The 13,333-nt window shown below is 37.7% G+C and overlaps 1 protein-coding gene across 2 annotated transcripts in view; it reads left to right on the top strand.

The window, feature by feature from the left end:
- The window catches only part of epha6 (eph receptor A6), a 186,386-nt gene that overhangs the window by 91,776 nt on the left and 81,277 nt on the right, over positions 1-13,333 (top strand). For both annotated transcript variants that reach the window (XM_063499351.1, XM_063499352.1), the window contains one exon: positions 5,181-5,516. In XM_063499351.1, coding sequence (XP_063355421.1) covers positions 5,181-5,516 — 336 coding nt within the window. The remainder of the gene's footprint in view (positions 1-5,180; positions 5,517-13,333) is intronic.

Genomic DNA, 13,333 nt, shown 5'->3' with positions numbered 1-13,333 from the left:
AAAGACATGAGCTCACTTTACTGCACAGCACATTTTAGTCATTCATCTAGAAAGGTGGGTGTGATGAAAATCAATCCACTATCTAAAAGATGTGACTAGAGAAATTTGGATGTGTGCAGGTGCACAAACTACATCATGTGAGTGTGACTGAAGGGCAGCCTGGTTTATAGACAATCTGATAATGGCAGGGTAATGTTACAATGACTAGTATATACATAATGCTACAGTAGTGTTTGACGTTCATACAGTATACTTAATTTGAAAAACTGGTAAAAAGAGTAATTTCCTCCCATTGCTAGGAGGTTGCCAGGCACGCACGGTTCAGCTTTTTTGGGCATATATTAGTTGTTATTGTTATAAAATTAAAATGATTGGTTGCTTTCATATTGTGTGGTAGGTGCATAAACTCTAGGTAGAAAGGCACAGGTAATTTGAGCCTGTTGCTAGGTGATTACCAGGCAGTATGATGGCATCATAATATAGTATTCATAATCCAAGTTTTGTATAATTAATCCTTTCTGAATATAAATTAGGTATTAATTTTGTGAAATAAAAATAATATAATGCTTTATGTTGTGCTGTAAGTTCATAAAGGTTCATTTTAGTCCATTGTCAGGTGGGTGCTCGGGAACATGCTGACATCATAATTTCTGTTACAGATAAGAACCTTTGGCTGTACCTGTGTGCCAAGTTTAGTTGCTCAACTCCTGACGGTGTAGTGAGAGTTCTTGGACAAAGAAATAAACACACAGACAGAGCTTTTGTATGGTAAATTTAAAAAAAGAAGAAGAAGAAGAAGAAAGAGGTATTTTAAGGTATTGTGTTTGATTTGGCATTGATACCCTTTCTGATACAACCCTCCCAGACTTGTGGCTAACACTACTACTTAAGCTGGGTTTGTAGCTTGTCCAGAATCAAACCCAGGATCTTTTGCATGTTGCTGGAAGTGTGCTAACACTATAGCATGGATTCATTTCATGTAGTATAATAAGATGACTAAAAAAATTAACTTTTCACAATTGTGAGCTGCTGAAAACATGCTGAAGATGTGCAAAAGCAAGCTGGCTAAAGGCATTACCTCCTACCTTGGACATGAGTCATTAGACATAATAGCCGCATGTATAACCTCAGTGATGTTAGTCAACCTTTTTGATGTGATCAGACTTATGGGAGAACTGCCAGCTGTAATCACCATCATCATAAATAGAGAGAGAGAAATAGTCATGTTATAATTTTGTCTGATTAAACTTGAATCAATTCATTGTACATTCACATTAAATATTTCTATACTTGTGTATGCCAGACAGTCTGGTAAGTTATTACTTTGTCTATAGAGCCGGTGGATTACTCCAGTGTTCTCAGAGAATTTGCTGTGGCCGTAAATCCAGTCTCGTCTTTAGGACTTATCTGGTGTGAAACGGAACATTAGAGAGTCTCTGGATGAATTACATGGCTTTTGTTCAGCTGCCTTGTCTTCATTGATGATTCACTGACTGTCATTACGACTTCATATTTGCATTAAATTACAGTTTAACCGGACTAATTCTCCTTTAATTAAAAAGCCATTTAGCTGTCACTGAGATAGACGGGGGCCACGTCTGAGAGCTCTCCAGGGTGGAAGAGTGTATTTGTCTTTTACAGAAAGACAAAGCCGAGTCATTGTGGAGATGCTGTTAGTTTAGATTGTTTTGCAGGATGCAATATTTGCAGGGGAAATCCTCAAAAAGGCTTCAGCTCTTCCTTTGATGTTTTTATGTCAAAATTTAGGCCCAGATGATTCAGTATATACATTTAAACCTGAAAGCATTTCAGTCTGGGGTCTTTTATTTGTCTGACAACTACTTGAAAACTTATCTTAGGAGTGAATGGTATTCTTACCTGCAGTTACCTACACTTTCCACAAAGTCCTGAAAGCATGAGCTAATCAAACAAGTGATGAGCTCTAGCTTCTTAAACTCCAACATATGAACAAATGACTCCGGTGGCCATATTTGTATTTACAGCATTTATTGACTACATTGACAATGTAGTTTAATTTGCTCGAAAACAAAAAAACATATTGTTAAATCTTTACTACTACACTTACTAAAGACAACTAGACACCTTCCTCAGTATACAGTGTTGTAATTTAGTGCCTTGTTCAATGGTTTGTCAACTGTTGTTAATTTGTTTTTAACAGTATTTCCACTCCAAGTACAAACACAGCGTAAAAGGGCCTTGTGTGGGAGTGACAAACTTGCAAACTAAGAGGAGTAGGCTGGTGTACCACATCTACTTTTACAATCTGTGAGCTGTGTTTACTCACATAATGCATTTTAATCAGGGGCGTGTAGGCCAAAACATAAACTGTTTGCTTGACGTTGAAGACAATAGAGATTAAAGACCAAGAGCCTTAGAGGAAGACAACGTTAGAGAGGAAGAAAGAGAAGATAGAACAGGAGGGGAGATAAAGGAGAGGGAAAAGTGTAAAGGCTGGATGGAGTAGACAGTGAAGAGAGAAAGGAAGGAGGTGGTGATACCAATCTCCCCCTAGAATAGGAGTTGATTGATGGCAGTGGGGTTGCTCTGCAGGAGGGGAGGTGGGTGGATTCTCCTCGATGGAGAGAATAGAGAAGGTGAGATAATGGCCGATAGAGGCAGAGAGAGATAAAGGGAGAGAATGGACACACGCTGACAGAAGTGGAGGAGCAGTAGGAGGAGCTTTCCTGTCTGCTGAGATTTTAGCAACGGTGGGGAGAGAGGGATGGTGGAAGAGAGGGAAACATCCCATTGTCCTGGCAGACAGTGAGCTTGGCAGGACGGGAGTGTTCAAATCCCCCAGGCCTTTTAACTCCACCCTGTTGACAGCTGGCTGCCTGCTATTGCACAATGCTTACCCTGACACACAAACACGCGCATCCAGGGAGCACAAGACCTTAGCAACGTGAAATGTGAGGGAGGTAGTTAGGCTGTTTACTGCACAGGTGAGGATTGCATTATAAGAGTCAGTACAGCAGGACTTCAAGATATGTGTGTGAAATATTTATGAAATAGAAAAACATTTAGTGTTAAGGTTTCAGACGAAACACTAGTTGACACAAATGCAACATACTCAGTTTAATACTCAGGTTTGTTTTATCTGCAGAGGTGGATCCTACATCAGGAGAGTGGATTGACAGGAGGCTGATGCTGGAGGAGACGGTGGATAGTGGCAGGCAGGGTGTGTAACTGGAGGTGGTTGGTAGCTGATGCTGGAGTTTTAGATGGAGAGTGGCGGGCAGAGTCAAAGCCGAGGATAGATTGTAAAAGATCAGGGTTAACTGGTAGCTGGTTGGCACATACTAGAGGTTGGGAGGACAAAGACAACGTGTAATTAGTTAACTAGAGTTTCAACAAGGAGCCTGAATGCCATCTACTGCAGTAATTTATTTGACAGTCTGGCAAGGGGTGGATGACAAGTATATATATACTGTAGGTGGTTGATTGAATAATGACACACGTGTATCATCTGTCTCGATGGAGAGTCACGCCTCCAGGGATTCACAGGACATACACAAACAGAGGGACAGAAAAAAAGGAAAGGGAGCGAGGGAAACACAAGGCAATAGAAAGCCAGTACTAAAAGCATGAGAGGACTATGACATTCATAGCATTCTTTCACCTGCTTTTGACCTCAGATGGCAATTTTGGGTGATGTTTCTTATACAGGAATAGGAAGACATTCTAACGCTGGTGTGCACAACTTACATTTGGTCCTTACTATCCAAATAGTACAATGCACGGCTTGGCTACTTGGAAGGACTGCATCATTGAATTAACTATTTCCAAATTCAGACACATATAAGATTTAGGTGATTGCACCTGCAGCATCATTGTTAAACATAGCACCATATCAGGACCGGTGATAGAATGCATTCTCTAGTGTCTAGTCTGCAGCTGATGGAAACTCTGTTTGCCTGTATAACTTGGTAGGGTGGTGTGAAATTGTGTGACTGTAGGTCTGAAACACAAAATGAAAGAATTGCAGTTATATTAGCAACAGTTTGTCCAAAAATATAATTAAAAGAAAGCATGCTCAAAAATTATTTGGCAGAAACAGTGATATTAGAATTGTGTATGTAGGGACATAAACTAACTGCTGGACACTTAAGCCCTTTATTTAATAAACGTGATTATGCTGCTGTAGACTAACAATGAATTTTGCTATTTAATTTAATCTTGATATACTAAACTGTGAGATTTTGTAATTAAACACAGCAAATCAGCTAAACATATCTTGGTTGTGCTTTCTACTAATAATAATGTGGAATAATGTGGTAACAGTCATGTAATAATGGTGGAAACATGTTATTAATATGGAAATAGCATATTATTACCAACTTAATATCAAAGTAATAACGAAGTATTATCTTACATATATATGGTATAGGTATAATAATGAGGAACAAAAAACATACGCCTATGAGGCAATATCAATTCATAATATTTTAATATAGTATTAAAAGTCAAACAAACTGAATCAAATTTGTATTTTACAACAGAATCAATGTATATATAGTCTATCTAATATTTTATAGAAAGTTTATATAAAGTATATATATATATATATATATATATAATATATTGTTATCACAATTATAAACACCTAGTAATATAATAGTAATATTTATGCATTTACATTTTTATATACTGACTTGTGGTAGTAACCACTTGACAATAAGGTAATCTTAGCTGATGCTTTAACATGTTAGGATATAATTAATCCAACCCTATGCCTTCAGCATTCCTCTCCGTTAAACGGTAACAATATAAGTCCTATATTTGATGCTGTGGATTATTAACTGTAAAAACCTGAAGAACTTTATTGTAGTCTAAGGAGGTTGGAAAGAAATCAACTAGACTTCTTTAAGTTGTCTTCTTTAAGAAGTCCAGTCATGTTTCTTTCCATGACCTGGATGAGTAGGAACCTACACAGATAACTTTCTTTGTAATAACCAGGAATCAGGCCTGCAAGGTGCAAAACTTTAAGTTATGTGAGGATCACCAGGAAACATCTGTGGTTAAATTCCTGCTTGTTTCCACATTATTATGCTACTCTTACAACAATATTACTGAGCTATAATAGAAAGTGCTACCCATATTTCTTTTGAAATATAATTTTTAATTCTTTTATCAGTTTATCAATTTTTGCTCTTTTGTAGGCCCTCCATCTCCTCCACGAAATCTGATGTTTAACCTGAACGACACCTGCCTGCTGCTGGAGTGGTCGCCCCCCAGCGACACAGGAGGTCGCAGGGACCTAACTTACAACATCCAGTGTAAACGTTGCGGCCCAGAGCCCGACCACTGCCAGCTGTGTGAAGACGAGCTTCGCTTCTTGCCAGGACCGTTAGGCCTGACCAACGCCACTGTCACTGTCATGGATTTTTCCGCACACGCCAACTACACCTTTGAGATCGAGTCGCTTAATGGTGTGTCAGACATGAGCTCGTTCCCTCGACAGGTGGCCATCATCACCGTCAGCACTGATCAGGGTGGTGAGTACTATTATTTTTGTTGAGTGTGTTACTTGTCATTTGCTCAAGCACAAGTCCTGTAAGATGTAGGATTCTGCTTTGCTGGTTAAAAAAATACACGAAGATAACTAAAATAAATTTAATCTTTCCTAATATACCTAATCATATCACCAGAAAAAGTTTATGATAACATGAAAACTTCTTGGTATTTTCACACTACCTTACACCTCGAGTTGTTCCCAAATACATTGTTCAGGACTCTGTGTATGTGTAAGATTATACATATAAATGAAATCTGCAGTGATAATCTAATTAGCAATAAATTAATCCCCTCCTCTGTGCAGCTTTATGTAGTTAGAAATGTATTGGTTCTCCCCAGTATCACGCTACATATGTTAACTCAATAATTCAAAGATTAACCTGATTTTTGTGAAATTTTTCGGTAGTTAGACTATGAGTAAGTAATGAATAACTTTTTGGCAGAAGTATAATCGCCGTAAGACAAGAATATTTCATGTTTGTTTTCATAACTTTTGACGCCCAGAGGATTTGTTCATTTAAAAGGTGTTTATGGAACTGTGAGGAGATCATCCCCTGTTTTTAAAGGTACTCTGTGACCTCTACCAGCATTATAGCGCAATACTTTTATGACTGGTTTGCTGTTGATAAATCCACATGACTCCGTGCTAGTGCCTGCCAATGGCTTCTTGCAATCTTATCCTACTTAACGGTAGAAGTAATGTACCAAACATGTATCGATATGCCAGCAAAGGCAGGAAAGAAGAAAATTAGCTCTGGAAATGTGTTCACGTTGTAATGTAAACAGCTTTTTGTTTGTTTACTCGTCATGGCTCTTTTCTTTCAACCCTTATGCAAATGTCACCAACAGTGCTTTTTTCCAGGAAAGGATTTTCATTATTTTAAGGTTATTCCTATTATAATTTGCAAATCTTCAATACTGAATACTGTATGTGATTGAACGTGAGTCATATTTCAGAGAAGCCTCCATTCACAGTTTGATGGCATTTCATTTATAGAAGGCAAAATAATTTAACATGGGTCAAAATCATTGGTTATGACTGTTACTCACAGAGTTTCTCACTCCATCTTTGAGCTTTGAGATTTTGCCACAGAACAAAATCTGAAAAATTATATATGCCAATATGCCAATCAAAATGATTATGTACTGTGGAGCTGTGATCAAGAAAGTTTGTTCTGAGTACACAGCTTTAGTACAGTCATTAGTGTTTTGTGTTACTGGGGCCTTGTTAGAGATTTGTGGAATGGCCTTGTGAAAGTTAATATTAAATACTTTGATCATTTGTTGCTTTTTGATGCAGTTAGTAAAGTAAGACAGGCCTGGCGTTATATTTGTAGGTTTGCACCCTCAAACACTGCTGTAAATGATGGCAGAGGTTCAAGTTGTTATTGTATTTACCTGTTTTCCCCAAATAAAGCGGCTGAAAGGCCCATTATACCTTTGGGACATCCTCTGGTGTATAGCATGCTTATGCTTTTAATTTTTGATTTGCAAACACTGTGTTTTCTGTTTTCCGCCTCCTCCCTTGACTATTTTCCTCACCCTCCTTTTTCTTGATGGTTGTTTCATCCCCCTCCTTCTCTCCCTCCAGTTTCCTATATTCAAGCATGCTTGTTTTTTGCTTCTTTGTTCTCTCCTCTTTCTTTCTCACCTTCCCTCCTTTCTGCCGCTGCTAAGGGAGGCTGGGAGAAATACATTTTCTCATAGAGCCAAAACACATTAAATGCATTATTCTGTGTCACTGGGGACAACTCTATCCTTTACCGGCACCTCAATGTTACACGCAGCCTTTTTATTTCATTAAGATGCCCAGTTTAGCACATGGTTGTGGCAGGTCCCTGGGCTGTGCACAAGACCTATTTCAACACTAACGTACACAGCTGCAGCTATTTAAAATGCTCAAGGGAAAAGGTAGATTTATGGCCCTCAGCCACTGATAAGCAGAGTGATGATGTATTTTACCACTATCTCCTTGACAGAAACTAGAGTTTGGTCAGCGAGTCAATAGTCTGTGTCATTTATTTTAATGGTAATCATGGTAGGTTATTGATTACATTGCTAGTTGTAGTTTTAATACCACAGTGTCCCATCCAACCCACGGATGCAGCAGGTGTCATGTTATCAGTAACACCAAGTAATGAATGGACAAATCTTTCCAACTTTGTTTTTTGAATATAAGCTCATCTTTTAGCTCAGTACTACCGGATGAAACTAATAAACCTCAGGTTTACTTGAGGCATATGACCAGTGCTGGGGAATGGAGTAGTGTTTTCATAGTGTTGGTTCTCCCTCTGTACTTGCCACTGTTGGACAAGCCTGTTTAGACCCACTGGAAAAAAGTGTACTCAACATCGTATGTACATAAACTGTTTCCCCACATGCCAAAGAATACAACAGACTGCTCTGGGATTCAACAGGTTTGTTCTTGTATTAGTGTCACATACAGTGTTTGATTGTCTGATCCCTGGTTAAGTTTAGCCAAAATGATTGCTGCAATTTTATTTCCTTGTCATAGTTTTGTTTTGCTTGGGTTTGATTTTTTTTCTAAATATTAAAGATGTAGGTTTTAATTTTATGACCTTTATACTGTTTGTATGACTTTTAAGTGTCTAGAACTGTGGGTAAAAGGAGAGTAGACATTTTCATCATTTTCATACTTGCATACCAGAAGGTGTAATATCTTCTTTTCACACCTCAGCAAGAATAGAAGTGATGCAAGATGATTCATGAGCACAATCGCACAAAGCAATAGCCCACACACTGCCTACGATTATTCTTAGATTATTCTTGCATCGTTTTATAATATTTTCAAATAGAAATTTTGAAATCTATATTTTACTGTAATGCTGAATAGGCTTTAAGGATGTTAAATACATTGTTTTAAAAAAAACTAGCTTAGAAAAATTGAAACTGCTCATGCAAACAATATGTTTGACTAAATATTTAGATATATCATTGGTTCCAATTGCAAAATAAATGCCCTGGCAAAGTTATCTAAAATGATTTGGCCTAATCCTCAATTTAGTTTCTCAAACTGAATCCAAAAAAATGTGCATTTGTAGATACTCACTGAAGCAAAGTAAGGGGATTTCTTACATTTAAAATACAATTTCCTTAAAGATAATGTGATGGTGGTGGAATAGTTGGTGGTTAGAATATTGAGAAGGGACTAGGTAATGTATCTATTCTCATACTTCCACACTATTGCTTCAATTTAGTGAAAAGAGACAGTAATATTTGGTCTTTTTGTCATGGTTACATGAAGATTCCTTTCAAAATCTATCATCTAAATCATGTAAAACTGATGTCTCTGCACTTGTAGTACAAGAATACTCAGTAATTACAAGAAATTCCTCAACTAAGGCGATGCACTGTGAAGCCAAGTGTTACATTTGTGGAGCCTTTAAATAGAATTAGTATTTGATATAAATCCTTCTCCACATAAGTTATGCTGCTTTTTTTGAACAAAAGAACATGCGTCCAGTGTTTACAGTGTGGCAAACACAGAGAAGACCTACAATAGGACCCCGGAAGAGAAATTGGGTTAATCTGCCAGGCACGTTGATTAAGGCTGGCAATTATCTCAAAGTCAGCAATAGAAAAACTGCAGAGGCTTTTGACAAAGTTGAAAGAGTGCACACGGTCAGCGTATGCATTCAAGTTGAAAGATAACCATGCATACCTTCTTAAGAATATGAAAAGTTGCATGCGGCAGTGATATGCATACATGCTTTTGCACATATGCTTCCCCTGACTCATCCACCTAAACCTCAGTGTGATGGGCTTGTTTGGAAAGGTGCACAGAAAATTCCAACACCATTAGCATAGAGTTGCCATCAGCAGAATTGAGCGAGCCATGTAAATTTCTGTGTGTTGTGGGGAATATCAAGAGTCCGCTGTAATAATTTACTCTGGCCATAAATAGATTAGACTTTGTCATTAAAATGCTGATGGCCGTTTTGGTAAATGCCTTGTGCCAGTGAAGTTAGTGCATGATTTGTTGTGCTTATGAGGAGCTGTTTTGCGAAAACGCGCACACAGACTCACACATACACATGCACACTGGCATAAATACATTTAAACACTGTACACATGTGGGAGGGAAATGGAGAAACTATATAGGCCTATGATAATTTCCTGTCAGGCTTAACCTTTTCAATATTTAGTAAATGATTCAGTGAAGCTAATCTGATATATGCACTCCCATAAGTCTTTGTAACTCACACACAGGCACTGGAGAATCCTGGAAAATTACAACCACCTTTCAAAAGAACTCAGGGAAATGTATCAAATTTAAATAAAAGAAGAACACAATGATTTGCAAATAATTTAAAGCTTTTCATTTAAATACAAAAAGATAATTTAAAGGTTATTTTTCATTGAAAATGTTATGAAAAATAACAAAAAAATATGGATTTGTTTTTAAGAAACGCTTATTTTAAATTTGGAGCAATAATTTTGAAAAAGACTGGAAAGAAGGTTTTCCGTCCCAAAAGTTTTTCACTAGTAAATATGAGGCAGGAATTCTGTAAAAGACTGCTTGAACAAGGAGCCTAGCCATTCACGGATAATGTTTCTCAATATAAAATTAGAAGAATTAGAATTTGGAAATTTCATCATCTATAGTACATTTATTATTTTATATATATTATAGTACATAATACATTTAAATGATTCACACACAAACTGATATTAAATTGCCATAATCTCAGCCAGCAGTCCCCAAAATGAGTAGTTTTTGCAGTGCATACTACTGTATGGGCTCGGGAACATTTCCATTGTCAGTACTCACAGCTCAGTACAAGTTAAAACTCTTTGAGTCACACAAACACAGACACACACAGAAGCAAATAATCTCTGCCTTCTCTGTGCTTCTTTAAAGCATGATAAAGCATGAGCTTGTTAAAGATTAACTGAGGCAAGATAAAAAAGACTGTCAAGTGGTCTGATAAATTAAAAATTGAAATTCTCCTTTGAAATCATGAATGCTGCATTTGTTAGGCTAAAAAAAGTAGGGGAAGGCCAAACACATTTTAAAAATAGAAATACATGCATCATAAGTATTGAACAATATATATCAGTCTTTAAGTGTTCTGCCATCGAGAGAAAGTCTTTGCTCAGCAAGACCAAAACAATATTCTGTCTGTGTTACAGTGAAAAAACGTTTAAAAAGTCATGGTGCTAAAGTCTGTGTCTGTCTAATTATCAAAAAAATAAGACAAAGGAGTTTGAGCAGCTGAAAAGAAAAAACTGCCATAAAACTGCATAGTTCCCAACACTGTGCAGCAAATTGGTAAATGTGCCTCTTAAAGTGAGTGCATAGTTCAAATTAAGTATATTAACATACAATATCAGACTGCAAACATTTGACATGCTCTCTACATTTGACATGTTGTAATACTTTCCTTTTCTTTCCATTTTTTAGGGAGAGGTTGTAAAGCACATAAGGATTAAGAGTAGGAGAAGGACAAGCCCTGTCCGGAAAATAACAATCTAAGGTCTGAAGAAATTATAGGAACATTTATGGTACTTTATGTCCACATGAGGACAATATCACTACTGTGACCTGAGTGCCTTAATGGTTTATAGTCAGCATAATTACAGAAAAAAAATCACATCCAACAGTATCCATCAGTAAACTTGGTCAACTCCCACATAAAGACCTCACAAAGTGGGTGACTGGGTCAAAAGGAAAGGTGAAAAGAGCAAGAAGGTAGAGGATATGTAAAGCTGGGAAAGGATGTAGAGGTTAAGTGAGAGTAGTGAAATCAGGCGCTAAGTCTGTGAGGTAAGCCTGAGAGAGGGAAAAAGGTGTTATGAATGTGGAAAGCAGGAAAAGAGTGGTTTGAAGACAAATGAAGTGACACATAATAGGAAGAGGATGAAAGAAGATGAAAATGAAAAGCAGGGTGTGAGAAGATGATTGAGTGAGGAGAGGATCGAAAGAGCAAAAAAGGGGGTGGCAAAATGAAGAAGAGGGTAAATTAGCTGACGAGAAATGTGGCCAGAGGATAAAGAAAGTGCAAGGAAGAGACTGAGACACAGACACACTCTAAGTGCACTTGTGTTTCTAGATGTGTTTTTTTAAAACCTATAAAAAAGAAAAGAAAAAACACTTGAGTGGCCATGGCAACCATTGCAATTTATTTGACAAGTTATTTCTGTGACAAATGCTTTCAATAAAGAATGTGGGAATGTGGTATACGGCTTGGTCTGAAGCTCATTTGTGTAGATTTACTGAATACTGAGAATTTCTGTTTTAACTTGGACATAAAATCTAATTTGCCATAAAATCTAATGTGGCAGAAATAGGTGTTATGGGACATGTTGAAGATGGTTTTATTGAAGGAATCCAACTGTAGCTGATTTCTGACATTCAGTCATGTTGTTCATGAGTTACATTCACAAGCACACCAACTTGGACCCATTGGTAGCATTACAGTGTATTATGCTCTTCCTCTGTCTATGATTTCTCTTGACTTAAACACTCATAAAATCAGTTACAGTTACAAGATTCTACTAATTTCATGGGGGTTTACATATTCCATTATGGAGTGGATTCTGCTTTTGCAGATGCACCATCAATTCATCCATTTTCTACCACTTATCTGGGTCTGGGTCAGGGGGCAGCAGTCTAAGCAGAGAAGCACAGAGCTCTCTCTTATTCCCAAGCTACCCGAGACACATAATATATCCAGTGTGGGTCAGGCTCCGGGTTCCCCTCCCAGTATGAAATGAATGAAATACCTCAGCGAGGTGGAGTACCTTGAGCCACCTCAACTCATTCTTTTTGATGCAAGACACCTGTGTGTTACTCTTAGCACTTTCTTGGTGACTGAGTTCTTTTCCCAGCTCTAAGGCTGAGCTCAGACACCCTTCAGAGGAAGCTAATTGCCACCACTCAATCCTTGATCTTGTAGTCACTGGTAGGGTAGGAATGAAGATTGACCAGTAATTATAAATCTTTGCCTTCACACCCATGCCTCTCTTCATTACAGCAGGTCAGTACAGTGGCTTTATCACTAAAGATGCTGGACCAATCTGTTTGCTAGTTCATCCACTACACCCCTCACTCCACTCATTAGCAATATATTAGCATTAGCAGATACTTGAATTGCTCTGGCTGGAACAGTAACTCCTCCCATCCCAAAGCTGGAGACGGTTCCATGCTTTCAGACTTGGAGGTGGAAGTGCTGGATACATATCTAACGTACATATTTTAGTGATACTGGAAGTTACTACCATACATAACAACAAAAATTCAAATAAAGACCAATACAAACAGTGTGAAGGCCACTTCAACCACTTAGGGTGAGCACTGAACCTGGTTTGAACGTGACTGCTAAAAAGCAGCACTGCTGAGAGAGTTTTATTAAAAATTGGAAGCTCAGTTCTGTGAGCTTCAATATCACTTAGCAAGTTACCTTGAAAGTTTAGTTATATTTATTACAAATGTGAATAAAGATTCCATTAATTATGAGCAGTTGAGGTGTTCAACATTGTTTAATTCCTGTTTCTGTGGAAATGTGGCTTTGCAAATATCATAGGTGTATTTGTAAACTATTGTGCTTTTGTCTGCATGGTAAATAGATGAGGGATTACAGAATTCATAGCTGATTTTTGTGATTTAAACTAGGGAAGTGAAAGGGAGTGGACAGGTGGATTTAATGCACAAAAAAAAGCAAAGGATGACGAAGAGGACAAGAAGGAAATGGCCTAGAAACAGGATAGTTTGTTTAATCACAGGAAGCAGCTGGGTAATTGTGTATGTCACCGAAAGCAATCAGAGACAGATCAG

This window comes from Pelmatolapia mariae, linkage group LG16_19 (assembly GCF_036321145.2).
Source record: "Pelmatolapia mariae isolate MD_Pm_ZW linkage group LG16_19, Pm_UMD_F_2, whole genome shotgun sequence".
In the NCBI taxonomy this organism is placed as follows: domain Eukaryota; kingdom Metazoa; phylum Chordata; class Actinopteri; order Cichliformes; family Cichlidae; genus Pelmatolapia; species Pelmatolapia mariae.
Note: the sequence above shows the minus strand (reverse complement) of the source record. Positions and strands in the feature narration are given on the sequence as shown.